At 49.1% G+C, this 15,482-nt stretch overlaps 1 protein-coding gene across 1 annotated transcript in view; it reads right to left on the reverse strand.

Annotated features, from left to right (window-relative positions):
- PAPPA (pappalysin 1) overlaps positions 1 to 15,482 on the reverse strand; it is a 238,374-nt gene that overhangs the window by 194,697 nt on the left and 28,195 nt on the right. Inside the window, exon 2 of the mRNA XM_057721438.1 lies at positions 10,629 to 11,691. Within this exon, the coding sequence (XP_057577421.1) occupies positions 10,629 to 11,691 (1,063 nt within the window). The remainder of the gene's footprint in view (positions 1 to 10,628; positions 11,692 to 15,482) is intronic.

The following is a 15,482-nucleotide window of genomic DNA, read 5'->3' on the forward strand; positions in this document are numbered from 1 at the left end:
GTGCCTGCACATGGCAGATATGCCTGTGCTTGTGTTCACATGCACATGAACACTCTCCTAACATCTTTTCCTGGGGTTCTACAATCTCTGCTTTGATAGCCCCAGGGACTCCGAGTTTACTTGTTTTCAGGGAAGCCATTAAACTTGAAGAATCCCCTGATAAGTACGGAAGACCAACAGCTGAAGTGTGACGGTGTGTTCAAGAGTATCAGGACAGTAACGTGATGACTGCATGTGGAATTAGTGCTTTTACAACAGAAGCGTGCCCTTCCAGGGCCCTCAGCTCTCTCTCTACACTTCCTCGCTTTCTTCTTGGAGGATCAAAACCACAAACGGTAAATAATACAACTGACCACACTGAGAAGAATACACAGAGCTCACCAACAGCCCTGAGGCTGGTCTTACACTTGTTGTGCAGTTAGAGAAAGACACATCACCTCTATGTTGTAAGTTGTAGTAGCCACAGAGTTCTCGGTACAGGCAGTATCTCAGTAGGCGTGTAGTTTTCGCTCTGATTCTTAGCCATGTGAAATTTAAGTGACGTGAAGATTGACTCAACAATTTTACGAACGGGGAGGACAGAGCGAGAATTACAATATTTTCATCAACATGACTCCACATGGCAACTTCAGGATTTGAGTCTGGACCCACACACATCACCTAGCCTTCGGCAAATCACAGATGCATCTAACGTTAGAACTACACAGTCGTTATAGGAGATGTAGCTCTCTCTGGATGACCCTGAACAGGTTTTGCGACTGCCACAAATGTGGGGCTCTTGAGGGGTTAAAAAAGAGACAATTCTCAAAGGGTCATGTGACAGTCAGAGTTCAAATATGGGGAAATAATGCTGGAATGTGTGACATTGTATGTCAGGCTGTCGAAAGCAGAATTAAATTCAAATTGATTTTTGGAAAGAGGATGCCACATTCAGGACCTGAGGGAAAAGACAACAGCAGACACGCAGACTGCCCAAGGTGGGGCTCGTTCCTTAGGCTGCTGCAGGGATTTGAGTGACGGGAATAGGATTTTTTTTTCAACTTGCCACAGAGTAAAATTGTTCCTTCAGTGTTACTCCATACATGTCGTACTCAGTTAGATACAGAGACTGGCAAATACTTTGAAGGCAGGGACGATCTTACTTCCCCGAATGCCTCCAGTGTCGATGCATTTGTACCTCTGTCAATATTAAGCCAACCCACCCCCCACCCCCAACCTTTTACTCTAGCCCCAGTCCTCATAAGCCTGAAACCAGAATTATAACGTCTGAGCAGAACAGGTCTCAGGACTCTTCTATCCCAACTCTCCCATTTTACGGATGCAGAATTTGAAGTCAGAGAACTGACTTACTCCATGGTGACTATGAAGTTACTGGAACGTTCTAGTCACTTCCTTCCTCACGCTTTGCCAAGCCACAGGCAAACTCCCTCATGTCTGTCTTCCGCCCTCGGTTCGATTCTGAGATACGCCAGGCTTTGGTGGAGTGACAGTCACCATTGCTCTTGGTGGCCATAAACATAATTCAGTAGCGAAAAGCCAAGCTCAAGGCTGAGAGCTGCGGCTGGCTGTCTGAGCTCAAAAAAGGCTGGACTCACAAACATTAGAAGCTTGAAACAGAGATACTAATCCCCTCACCCTCCACCACCAGACCAAACAAAACAACCTAGAACCTGGAAAAGAGAAAGAGAAGCAGAGAGGGAAGGAGAAAGAAAACACCCCTCCATGAAAACGGGGAAACGAGAGCCTGTTCAACATCTGCAGACAAACCCATGAGCGACATGCACTGCTGTCCACACCGTGGTTTTGTGTTTGCAGAAAGTGAGAGTGGAAGTGTGGGGGTTCCCTCTCAGGAGGTGGAAAATCGGCCAGCTGGGAGTGTGAAGGTACACGCTGGGCTGAAATCAATTTAGGGAAATGTGTTTCACGGAAACAAAATGTACGGGTGTCTGTCTGTTCAACACCCCCTCTCACACCCCCACCACTTTTTTTCCTAACCTGGAAGGGCGTCTGACTGAGCGCTGAGGCTGTCATGAGTGGTCAGTGTCACCAGTGGATGGAGGAAAGAAAATGAGAGTGCTGACCGAGCCAAACCCAGAGTGGAAAAAACCCAGCTGCCTCCCGCTGAGGCCCTCGAAAGGGCAACACGTGCTCCCATCCCTCTGTCCAGGGAACTGGGGATGGAAACTCACATCTAGTAAAGGGGTGAGAAAGGGAGTAGCTCCAATCCTGGCCTCCCTGGTAGGTCCCAGGTCCCAGAAAAAAATGTTTCTAACTTTCACCTGTAAACTCTGAGATGGGTGTTCTGTGGCCAGAGTCCCAGGCGCCAGAGGAAAACAAACCCCGTCCTACACTGCGCAATGGGGTCCTGAGCATGTTGGCGGAATCTGCCTGGCTTCCAGCTCCCTCCCTAGGACAGGCGGCTGTGAACTACTCACTGGGCTCCTGGGACCCCTGACACACCTTTGCTTTTTGATGGAAATGCACACACTTCATGTGTCCTGCTGCCTATCTCTTGGGAAAATGAATACACTAGCATTTAGCATGTGCAGGGCTTTTGGAGTAAAGAAAATCTTTTAAAAATGGAATATACAGGAGCCAAAATCAAAGGGCCCTTGGTAGTACCGAGTGATTAGGTCATATTCAACTCCCACTCTGGCCCGGGGCTTCTAGTGAGGGGGCTTGGGATCCAAGAGGGGCTGGGAGTTTGGGGATGTGGGTATCAGAGGTCAGATTTCCCAGAGACAGAAAATCCCCAAACAACCATCGTTACCTGAGTTCACTAAGTGCCAGGTGCTGTTCTAAAGGGCTGACCAGGTATACTTTCATTGCATCCTCTAAACCATCCAATGTTACTTTCATTTCTGATTTTACAGAGGAGGCAGCTGAGTGTCTGATAAAGGAAGAGACTCGTTTAAGGTCAGAGAAATGTTAAGTGTCTTGATTCACATCCGCGGTATCTCTGAAGCTTGTAGTCTTCTTTACTCACTGGACTGCCTGATCACCCACTCTTCCCCATAGAGCACAGTCTTGAGGAGCTTATCAACTACATCTTCAGGGGCCACAAGCAGTTCTTCTGCTCTCCATCACCCCTCTCATCTGCTCTCAAAGACCAAAGTCACCTGTGCACAAGGGTCACAGAAGGAACCTGTGAGTCAAGGTGGACTTTGCTCAGAAGGAAACCCAGACCGAATCAAAGAAAACGGGACCATGTGGAGAAGGGGGCCTGGATCGGGTGTTTGTGTATCTACATTCAAGCACACATGTGGGCTGGACATGGTCGAGAAATCTAGGAACTTCCACCAAATTGGCATACCACCCACTATGACCAATCCCCACACAGCCTGGGATCATTCTATGCTGCGGAAATGCGTCCTCTTACACAGTTAGACATTTGGGGTGTTTTCAAAGTAGAGTGTGCGAGCTCAATGAGTTTGATATAAGTTATGTGGTATTCATTTAAAAAGACCAATTTTGTGGCCAGTCCTTAAAAAAAAAGTTAGTATTTTAAGAATGGAAGTAATCTGGGTACATGCCCTCAGTGGGCGTACTGCAGTTTCAGCCAGACCTTCTTTTATAGCGAGCCTGCGGTCGCTATAAAACGAAGCTGGCAGAGAGGAGCCCACACGTGCACACGAGTGGGGAGGAAACTTTCCTCTGCACCTACTATGTGTCAGGCACTGTCCCAGGTGTTTCACACACCACAGCTCCATTTACATTTCATGACATGCCACAGGAGAGCTGTTCTCACCTAATTTTTACCGCTGAGAACCCAGAAACTGTTATTGAACAAGGGGCCAAGGTCAGACAAGGAACCAAGACCCAAACCCTGGTCAGTTTCCAACACCCATCATTTCTCCACTACACCAGGCCTGACTCCTGTTATTGCTTTAATGAATGTTAGTCACGTTAAATAAACTCTGATATCCTGATTATAAAATTCCAAGCAATTTCTCTTACATGATTACTGGAAAAGAATGAACAAAGTTACTGAAAAAAATAACAATGCCTTCTTTCATCTGCATGCTGGTTAACTCTTCCCAGAACTCTTTCTGGGATATTTTTTTTAATGTGACCCTCAAGGCAATTGTGTGATCCTGGCGGTCAGATATTGTTACTCCCTTTCGACAGATGTGGAAATGGAGGCTCAAGGAGATTAAGAGACTCGCCTGAGACTGCATAGCTAAGAAGCTGCCAAGACAGGGCTCGAATCTATTTCCCTTGAATTCTTCTTTCATTCTATATCTCTCCTCGCTCTTTTCTGTCATTCCAAAGCCACGAACGCTGGAAGCCTGTTTGTATACCTTCTCCGCCAGAAAGCCTTTCCTAATTTCTCCAAACCACAGTGAACCTGCCTTTTCTCGAGCTCATGTAAGCCTTATCATCTGTGTGGTTCATTTGGAAATGAATCATCTGCTCTCTTGCCATCTCCTGAATGACTGTAACAAAATGTCATTAAACCACAGCATACAAGTACCTCCAGGACACAGATTATATCTTGGATCCCTGGGGCATTTATCACGGCACCTTGGATATCAAAGTGCCTCAACAAAATACGGATAATGAGTGAAAAATGCCCATCCTAAATAGATTTCCCCCCCAAGTTTCAAGTCGCCAGCTAAGACAACAAGACAATGGAGGGGGCTGAAGTGCCGTGGGTGTAGGAGATGAGACCCCAGGGTGCCACTCTCTCTGTGAGGTCTGGGCCAGTGCTGCCCCTTTTGGGAGCTCACTCTCCTCATCTACGGCAAGATGAGCTGGACCACTCCACTGCTCCTCTCAGCGCAGAGAGTCCCTGATTCCAGCAACTTTGCCAGATTTGAAAGGACCAGGGGAGAAGGAAGTATATGTTCCATGAGGTCATTCCAGAAAAGAAGTGAGAGACACCAACAAAGGTTCTCATTAGAAGGCAAACCATCTAATGGCCTCTGATAAGGGGCAAAAAGAGAGACTGAGGATTACAGACGCCAGCAGAGGGGTCAAGGAGGTTGTCTCAAGGCTTATTCCAGCTCTTTCCAAAGATTCCAGCAATGCCAACTTGGGTCCAAAAAAAAAACAAACAAACAAAAACAAAAAATAAAAACAAGTAGCATGGCCCCAGGGGAATGCCTTTGCTACACTAAAAATAATCATAAAGAGAAGACACAGAAAATGCTTCCCTGTGAGCCATCAGGGTGTAAGGGAAGCCTTTTTTTTTCTATCTGTCCTATTCCATATGAAGAGATGAACAATGACAAAGGTGAAGTTCACCTGATGGTGCCAGACCCTGTAGTTCGGAGGGGTCCACGCAGGAACTTGGTGCATATGTTGCAACATCCTCTCACAGTGGGGTGTGTACAGCCCACAGCGTCAACTGCCCCTGGACTTCGTGATACTGGGGATTTCTATCAATAACCAAGTTTTCCATTTTATTTATAAAAAGATGCATGAAGTACATTCTAACTTGTTTGCAGACATTTCTAATGGTTGCAGATGCAGTTCTACTTACCTGGCTCCTCTCCACTACTGCAGAGAATGGCCAGGGTTCCCTGGAATGTCTTTTTCTAACCGGCCAGTCTGATAGAAAAAAAGACTTGTCCTCCCCCCCAATAAACAGCTCCTCTTGGCTGAGACTGGGTGTCCTCCTTTCACACCAGTGATGGCAATGGTGTGTTTTCCTCATCTGCCTTATTCACTAGATGGTAAGCTCCAAAAGAGCAGGGGCTGGGCTGGCACAAAAGGAGCATTCAACCAATATTTACAGAGAGAAGAAAAGAAGAAAAAAAGAGAAGAAAGGAAGGAGGCAGGGAAGGACAGAAGAAAGTAAGAAGGAAATGAAAGAAGGGAGAAAGGCAGGCTAGAGTTTCCCATGAGATACATCAGAAACCCTTGTCTGCTTCTGGTCTGGACCCCAGCCATACTGAACGACTCCTCACTCTCCAAGTCCCTCTTCTCCCATTCTTCCCCCTCCCCCTTGCTTAGGCTGCACCCTTGGCGTGGACCGGCTTTCTCCGGGTTCTGGTCGTGTTCCGTCCGCTCATCCACATCCACTCCCCCCCCTCCACCCCCTGCTCTGTGCCCTTGGGAGGCTGGCCTTTGTTCGTTTCATCAACAGGTTCCTCTACCTTGTGACTTCCAGCTTGGTTCCCCAACGGGAAGCACTGGCAGGAGACGGGAAGTCAGAAGAGAATGATTGTGTAGAATGTGCTTCTCTGGCTCCCTTCCGGTTAGGGGGCTGTAGCCTGTCTCCTCTTCTCTGCTGAGAGTCCCAGCTGCTGCCAGGACACCCTCGCCATTCAGCCGCTCTCTCTGGGTCCCATAACTACTTCCTCCTCTTGCCCCTACAGGCCAAGGATGGAAATGGGTCCCCACTGTTCCTGACCTCGGCCTTGTTGGTTGTCCTGAACCCTGCCTACCCTGTTGTAAATAGCCTCTCCTTCCAAAGAACCCTTCCTTCAACTCTCCTAAATTACTCCATTTGAATGTGCCATCTGTTTCCTGCCAGGACCCTGACCGGTGTAGGCTGTGTCTCTATCTCCTGACCTGCTCTCTGTTTCTGGATGCCTACTCAAATCATGCCTCCTCCAGCCGACTTGCCTTGTTTTCCCTAGTCACCATACGCCTCTGCTTTCTAGGTCTCCTGACCCACTGTGTGTCTCTAAAACTACAGAGCAGGGGTTTTCATGTTTGAATATGAGTCCCCTAAGAACGTGGACGCCTTTCAGTGGTGAAGAACATGCCCACTCACAGCAATATCCCTGGTGAACAGGAGAGAGGCCCGCAGGGCTACATATGCCCAATAAATGTCTGTTAGAGAGGACAGAAACAGTCACCATTTAATTCCCTAAAATGACCTGGAATAAGACAGCAGCAAAAAGTTGGGCTGAGCAGTGCTCAGTCTTAAGACCATCAAGGCCACCTTCTCCACCTTTGCTGTAATCTTGGCTACAGCCTCACTGTGCACGTTTCAGGTGACGGGAAGCTTACGGGCTGCAGAGAAGCACTCCCCTGGAAGGACCATTTTAATTGTGGGTGACATTACCATCTAATCAGCTGCCTCCCGTAACTGCACTGCTTTGGTCCCAGCCATGGCTTAGAAACCATGGAGAATAATTCTGCTCCCTTTTTCACAGGACAGCCCTTTGGAGACTTGAAGTATATATCTCATGGCCCTATGGTCATGGCCTTGGCATAATTTTCTCATTCAGGCCAAATATCTTCAAGTGGTTATACACTACAGCTCCTGAGCCCCTTTCCTTGTGCACCTTCTCATTTGGCTGTCCTTATCCTGGCCTCTTAAAAACTCACCGCCGATGTTGCTCGAATAGTTCTGCAGTGGCTCACGGAAACCCAGGGTCCTTATTTGATTCTCTTCCAAACTCACTCACTCAGCACTGCATGATCCCAAGCACTCAGGGATATTAAGGAAGAAGAAGAGAGTGAGGACAGAACGTGAGGGAGCTAGGTATCTGTGACTGGCAAGAACGTCAGGGCAGTTCTGAGCAGCTGTGCCACAGCAGAGGACCAGGACTCGGAAACCTAGAGCATCCTTAAGCCTGGTTTGACCACTAATGGACTGTGTGAGCTCCAGCCTCAGCTTTCCTCTACGGCAGAAAAGGGGTTTAGCCCCACTGATCTCTGCGGATGTTCCTAGGTCTGACATCTGACACCATTTTGATGTCTTCTGCAGCCTTCTGCTAGGACAGGGTGCCCCCCTGTAGCACATGATCCTGAGCACGTGGACTAAGGGGCCTAAGGACTAGTAGAAAAAGAATGAGTTCAAATGTGTTAGAAGACATGGTAATTCTCTGATGGAGTCTGCCAATCTGCCCAGCTGCATTACTGGTAGATCTTATTTTACTCAAGGGAACCACTACCTAAATGGTCAGAATGATGAATTTTAATCAGTGCTACTCAAAGTAAGCAGTGCACGAACCGCTTCTTACTAGTCTACGGCATAGTGAGCACAGAAGTGGAGAGAAGGCATTTAGGAACTTCTGGAGAACTCTGACACTGCTTCACCATTCTTGGGGTACTTCATTTTACAGCAATTCATTTTTCCTGCATATTGCAGAAGTATTGGTTTGCGACATATAGGAAACAAAACTGGTTCTTCACCATAGGCTGAGATGCAGTAATTGAAATATTATCTGCATTGTCTTTACCCATTGCGGGGGCGGGGTGGGCAATGCAGGAGCACACCCTGGGTAAGAAAAAGTTCACCTCTTCATTACAAATCACCTAGACAATGTCAATCTCATTTTCTATTATAGGTGTCTTCCCTCCCTCCCTCCTCTTTACCTCCCTCCTCCCCTCCCTCCTTTTGTTAAAGTCACAAAGCAAGTATTTCTCTGCTAACTTCCACAGGTTTCTCTCTGTACAAGGGAGAGCTGATTTAGCCAGAATGCTGTCACCCCAGCTCCATCAGGAGACGACACATTCCCGGTGGGGCTCACCCAGGACGCAGGACTTTCCAGCCAGCAAACACACAGGCCCTGGCGTGAGTGGTCACAGCACCGGCGCATGGCCGCTCACAGACATTCTGGGCACGTGGTCCCATGACTTAGAAAAGAGGAGGCTGTTGGCGCCTGCCAGCTCTGTCTGCTGATTGTGAGCCAACTGGGACCTGGGGCCGCACGGCCCCTGCACCCCAGCAGTGTGCCTGCCACAAAGGCCCGCTGCCCTCAGTCCTGACCCAATCATACTCAGCAGCTTTCTCCCAAGGCTTTAGGAAAGCCACCCTGCCTGTCACCCCTGTCTTCTGACTTTGCCTCTTATTGTTCCTTGGACTTAAAAATACCAACCAGCCCACTCCCCTTCAGTGGGAGCTTCGAAGTCAACAGAACAAGATTCAAATCCAAGCTCTCTGTTTATTAGCTGAGTGACCTGGGGGTAAATCCCTTCCTTGTTCTGAATCCTGGATTTCCTTGAGCAAAGCAGGGATAAGGGTACCCACCTTCCTGGCACTTGGTAGGTGCTGAATAAACATTTGCTGCATGAATGGATGAATGAATAAATGTACAAATAGGTGAATGACTTCCACTATTCCTGGCCCCTAGCCCTCCCCCACACCCACTCTGCTCAGGCACACCAGTAATTCCTGGGGTCTAGCTAGTACTGCACACACTGCATTAATCTCGGAAGACTTGCATTTGTGATTTAGCCAAATGACTTCCCGACCTAGGACCTTGGCCGAGTCATTTCACTCTCTAAGGCCCTCTTTCTCCCCCATCAGTCAAATGCACATGCTAACCCGGTACAGTCTTCCTCATCAAATCCTGTCAAAGCCCAAACGAGAGCAGAGGTGAAAGTGCATTGTGACCTGGAAGGAACTGGCCACACACCAAGGCTTCTTCCCACATGGGCTGCTCCTGTCTCTGAGCCAAGGTGAAAGTCCAGGGGCCTGCCCTGTGCCAGGAGGCTGAGCGGACGTGCTCTCTGGCTTGGTGCCATGCACGACATTCTCCTGCCAGCATCGTCATTCCTTTGCACATAGGTATTTTGTCTGTGCACGGGAGGCCCTTGCTCTTGTGAGAGAGACATAAAGAGAAGAGTCAGCAGAAAACCTGCAGAGGTTGGCAAATGTGCTCGAGCCATCAGCAAGTCCAGGGTCCTGCGAGTTGGACAGAATGGAAAAGTTCAATGTGAATCTGGGAAATCAGGGAAGTGGGAAAGTGGATGCAGACTGTCTCTCTGGCTTAGGACTCGTTCCCCTGGGTCCCCCATCAAATATAAATCACCCATGGTTCACCTCTGGGTCCTCCTTTAGGGTGGCTGGTCAGAGTTGTAATATAAGGCAGAGGCTAAGTCAGGCATTAGACAGAAGACCCCCCTTTCTGCCCTCTTCTCAGCAGTGTATGAAGTTCCTCTGCCTTGAGTGTCTTCCTTTCTCCCCCAACTCCATCTCTGATGTCCTAATTGTACCTAAGCCGTCCCCAACATATTCAAGCTGCAAGACAGCTGTTTCTCTTTGACCTCCTGTACACATGGCCCATGCCACCTTTCATTGTTCAAGGCATGACACATACACCTATTGAGAGGTAATAACCTGGTAGCCCCTAGAAGAGACATGTGCTTTCCATGCCTTCTTTCAATCTTCAAAGCAGCTTGACAAAGTAGGCACCATTACTATTCCCATTTTACAGATGAGGAAGTAGCTTGTAAGAGATCATGAAGTGAAGAAATAGATCTGAACCCAGTCTGTCCGACCCCAGCCAATCTCAGCTAGACCAGCACCGCCCAACAGACCCTTCTGCTGTCACGGAAGGAGTCACATTGCTCTGTCCAGTACAGCAGCCACCAGCCCCAGGCGGCTACTGAATTCTTGAAATGTGGCTCGTGCGACTCAGGAACTGGATTTTAAACTGTATGTCATCTTCATTAATTTAAATTTAAACAGCAGAGCTCTTTAACAAGCAGCTATCTGTACTCAGCCCAGGTCTCCCGGTTTAGACCCTGAGCCCTTCGCCAAGACAGGGTCCTGAGAGGTCCCTCTTAGGCCACAGCAGGTGCCCCATAAATAATTTTGTAATAGACTAACGTCACACATAGTCCCTGTGATCACTTGATGGAGCTGCTGTTTGAATGGGGAAATTCCCACAACCCCACTGGAGCCCCGCGCGGACAAAGGGGGAGGAGTCCGGCTCCCTTACCTGTGCGGGGAGTCGGGATCGAAGCAGGTCTTGGTGACGTCGGTGATGTCGGGGTCACAGCACTCCCCGCCGTCGAAGTTGAACCGCTCGTAGTTGCAGTCCATGTCGCACACCCCGTTCTGCTGCTTCTTGGTGAAGGCGGGGTGGCGCAGGGGGCGGCAGTCCCCGCCGTCGTGGCCGGTGAGCGTGTGGTTGCACTCGGGGTCGCAGTTCTCGTCCCCGATCTTGCTGATGTCGCAGTTGGCGAGGATGAGACGGCGGCGCAGGGAGGAGTTGCTCACCTCCAGCACCTCCAGCTCCCAGGAGATGTTGTAGTGCTTGAAGGCCTCGGCCAGCTGCCGGTGCTGGAAGTCGATCTGCTGGCGGCTCACCGTGGGGTTCTGGCGGCCGTCGTCGTGGAGGTTGACCACGCGGTAGCGCACCACCTTGGGCCGGCGGAAATGCGGCAGCTGGTTGTAGCTGGCGATGACCTCGGGGTTGTCGCACAGCGTCTGCCCGCACAGAGGAGGCTCCAGACTCGTGTCCAGCAGGAGGCCGTGGGCGCCGCTGACCTCCACGCGGGGGCTGCTGCCGTCCTTCATGGGGGACCAGGCGCGCTTCACACTGTCCCAGGTCTCCTGCAGGAGGAGCTGAGGGAGAGGAGCGTGGAGGCCGCGGGTCTCCATGTCCAGCAGGACCTCCCGCTGCGTCCTGGCCACCTTCCACAGGCTGAAGCGCTCCACGTAGCCCCGGTAGCTGTGGTCCAGGGTGCTGCCTCCCAGAATCAGGACTTTACACTTCTGGGTCAGCGGGCTGAAGATGCCGCCCACCTGCTCCCCAGAGGTTGCCACCTGGGCACCGTTCACGTAGAGCTTCATCAGCCGCCCGTCGTAGGTGGCCGCCAGGTGTACCCACTGGCCTGGGAGGTAGCTGCGGTGGGCATTGATGGTGGTCATTTGCCGAGCCCGGTCTGTCTTCAAGGAGAAGAAGTAGCGCGGGTCTCTGTTGCCTTGGTCACTGACGGCGTGAATGCCCACGACCCATCCTCGGTCACGTGAGGCATAAGAACACTTGTCATATAGCCCTATGTGGCCCCAAAAGAGAAAGATGAAAAATTAAAGGACGGAGGAAGGAGGGGGTAAGTTATTTCTCTCTGATAAAATTTATATCAGCATGTCCTAGACCAGGAAGTTTTCAAACCATGCTCAGTGAGATCCTGGCAGTGAGGACTGAGCCTCTGGGACCACCCTTAGGACAAGGTGAGGACTAGAGGGAGAACACAGGCGAGCCGGCTTTGGGCGTGTCTCACCACAACTTTAACCCATGTGGTTTCACTTTTACTGGTTCTGAGTATGGGGCATACAGGTAAGATATTTGTTTGCAGAGTAGGTACTTGAGCTAAAGAAAACAACAGTGGTGATAATTAAAATCTGAAAACTTCTGATTTTGCAAAACTGTTGGATGAGGAAGAGGACTTTTTGATTAAAAGCATATCTTAAGTGCAGAATGGCACAGGCGGTGAGAGGAAGAGGTGAGAGAGAAATCAAAGAGAGATGATGCTCATTTAGACGGCTCCGACTACAGTCACCATGACTTTGAGCGTACATCAACCGTCGGCACTCATCAGTCATCAGTGGTAGTGAATTGTCGGGAAAGTTGGCTGGAGAAGTGAGGGTCTAGGGCTTCTATCTGTAACGGAAATCCTGACTAGCCCTCACATTCACCCCCAAAGAAAGGCAGACGTTTACTATCTGAGATGGAAAGGTTTTTAAACATCACCACCTCCAACTCCTTCACTTGAAGGGTAAGGAAGTTGAGACCCAAGGAATGGAAGTCATTTGTTAGGTTACAGAGAGTCATTGACAAATTTCCTAAAACCCAATTCAAGCTTGCTAATGCTAACATTTAAAACTAATGCTAATATTTAAAAAAATAAAAAGCATCCTCTTAACATAGAAAGATGCTGGGGACACCTTCATTAAGTAAAATCTTCCAAGCCTCTATCTCAGGTCAGGCATTGTGTGAAGGTCTGTGTATGCATTAATTTGTTTAATCCACGTAGCACCCCCAAGGTGGTGATGTTAAGTCAACAGAGGAGGAAACAGAAATTGAAGGAGGTAAAGAGATGGATGGGTTTAAGGTCAACTGGTTGGTAAGTGGTTCCTAGATCCATCAGATCCTGGGTTCACTGTCCTAGGTACTAACTGTGTACCTCCCTCTCCCTCATCAGTGCCACCAGGGATCTCTCTGGATCAAACCACCTGCCTGGGGGTATCCCAAGGTTTAGTTGAGTATCTGGGAAAGTCCCAAGCCAGACGTCTCTAGACTTACTCTGGGAACCCCAGGAAGTCACTTAGCAGATTCTCTCTGGATCTAATTATCTTTCTACTCACCAACCCCCATTCCCAGCCTTTCTGGAGTATACCCAGTGTCCTTGGCACAGATGGCAGTTGGATGGGGAAGAGGACTTTCTAATTAAGAGTGTATTTTAAGTGTCAGATAATGTATGAGGCCAGGTGGGAAGGAGAAAGAGAGGAATAGGAGAATGAATAAGAGATGCTCATTTAGAAGGACAGTCCCTACTTTAAGCTGGAGAATTGTTGCGGTCACCATAACTTTGAGTGTACATCTGCCATTAGCACTCATGGAATGAACACAGAGAGCTTCCAGCAAAATCAACAGAGGAGGCCCACACAGTCTGTACTCCTTTGTGGGCACTGGGGCCTTAGAATTTATATAAAACTCTCCGTTAGCAGCCGCCATAGATGGTAGTTTTAGCCAGGCATGGAAGTCTGTCTACACCTCTCCTAACACCACTCCCTGTCCTATAATCCTTCAGGTAATGGCTAGGGTCTCCTACAATGTCAATGTGCCCTCACAGCTTGATGAGGCACCAAGTACTTCCTCGGGGTCTTGGTTCTCTACTTGGAAAAGGAGGAGGTTGAATGAGGTTCCCCTCACATGCTTGGTCCAAGTCTGATTTTCTGTGTTCCCAAGTTTCCCAATGGCTTATGCAGAAACCACCTCTCCCAAGAAGATTTCCCTGATGGTCTTGTGAGGAATAATCATTCTCTCCTCTGAATTCATTTTACTTTTAGGAAACTGGGCACCTGGTCTCTGGTTTTGGAGTCTCCCCTAGACTAGATGCTTCTTGAGACTGGTGACTCCTCCTGGGTCATCTGAACCCTGCCCAGCACCTTGCACCACGCCCTATACACATCAGGCACTCAGCCCACGTCTCATGAATGGGCACAGGAATGACTGTAAACAGAGTGGGAGAAGAGAAAAGGACAAACAGAATCAAAGGCACTGATTTATGTCTCCCTGGATAAAGGACAGAGAGCATCACAAGACAGAGCGTATTCTTGGTCAGGTAGAAAGAGCAGGGTCTTTGGACTCTAATTTTGATGATAGCAATTACTGCCCATACATCTGGGGCAAATCGCTGCACCTCTGTGGACCTTAATTCCCTCATCTGTACCTCTCTTTACATAGGCTGTCATCCTTAAAAGACATAGTGGCTACACCATCTTGGCATACAGTGGCTGTCCAAATGGGAGTTCATTTTAAAGATGCTGGAGGGTCTGGGAGTGATATCAAGAATGAAAAGTGTAAAATGACTAAAAACAAAATACAAAAATGCCAGAGAAAGCGGGTACCCTAAAGGCATCTTGACTGATGCTATCAAGAGCTGGTAGGGCTCGCAAAAGCTCAAGTCCTCCTCAAATCCATTGGCAAACTCTACTTAGAAATCATAAATCCCCTTTGGCTTTGCTACTATTATGAGGCTTGCATGCTAAAAGCTACCTCCCCACTGACCAAGGCCAGAGCTCTGACTCCAGATTTGGAATGAGTTCCCTGAGGTCTGTTGCTGCTGGCTCTGGGAAGCATGAGAGCACAGGCTTCTGGAGACCCCCTCTTGTGCCCCCATTCCCCCCTCAGTGCACCTTCTCTTCCTCCCCTGGCTAACCCCTCCCCCTTAAACAGAAAATTCTTCTAATGAGAAAATTCACATCTGAAACAGGATCCCTTCTCTCTCTCTCCCTCTCCCTCTCCCTTTCTCTCTCTGCAGGTTTTTATTTTGCCAGGGGCTCTCAGTCCTGGTTTTCCTGTTGCCTTTGGAAGGCAGCTGGCTGGGTTAGCAAGGTAAACTGTTTACACATCTGTAGGGTGTCCTCAGTTCAGAACCTTCCCGGGGCTGGGGACCTGGGCTCTGGCCACCTCTGTCTGCAGTTGCGAGAGAAGAGGAAGCAGGGAGAAGGGCTAGACTCTGCGACACGGAGCGGAGGACCAAGAGGTGGTTTAGCCCCAGGAGGCAGAGAGGAAGGGCAAAGAGAGGGTTTTTCAGTGGAACCAAGAGGAAACACATGAAGGGAAATGAGAACCTTGAAGCAGTGGCTTCAGAAGTTCAGAGGGAAATATTTACCTGGAGTGTTAGTGGTGAAAGGAAATCACTGAACTTCAATAGGGATGGGGTGGAGTGGTGAATGAGATTTAGTTCTGTACAAAAATAATGGAATCAACAGTAGTCCCATTTCAGAGGGCTGGAAGGGAGGCACTGCTGTATCACCAGCCCAGAACCAGGGATCTGGGACCAGAGATCTCGGCTCAGCTTGCCAGATGACCTTGCCTTGCCTGGGGACAAGTCACACCACCTCTTATGCTGCCAGCCCTTATTTCCCCTCTCTGCAAAAGGAGGGGTTAGGAGTAAATGATCCTCCCGCTACAATTTAAGAGCTCTTTTGTTCACCGTTAGAATGGCTCCTTGTAAGTAGGAGATGCTTCAAAATACGTGTTGATCTGAACGGGATGCCTCACGTCACTGCCGATTCTTGTGTGCTTAGAGGATGTGTCCTCTGTGCGTTTCCATACCGG

The sequence above is a fragment of the Hippopotamus amphibius genome, chromosome 2, assembly GCF_030028045.1.
Source record: "Hippopotamus amphibius kiboko isolate mHipAmp2 chromosome 2, mHipAmp2.hap2, whole genome shotgun sequence".
Classification (NCBI taxonomy): domain Eukaryota; kingdom Metazoa; phylum Chordata; class Mammalia; order Artiodactyla; family Hippopotamidae; genus Hippopotamus; species Hippopotamus amphibius.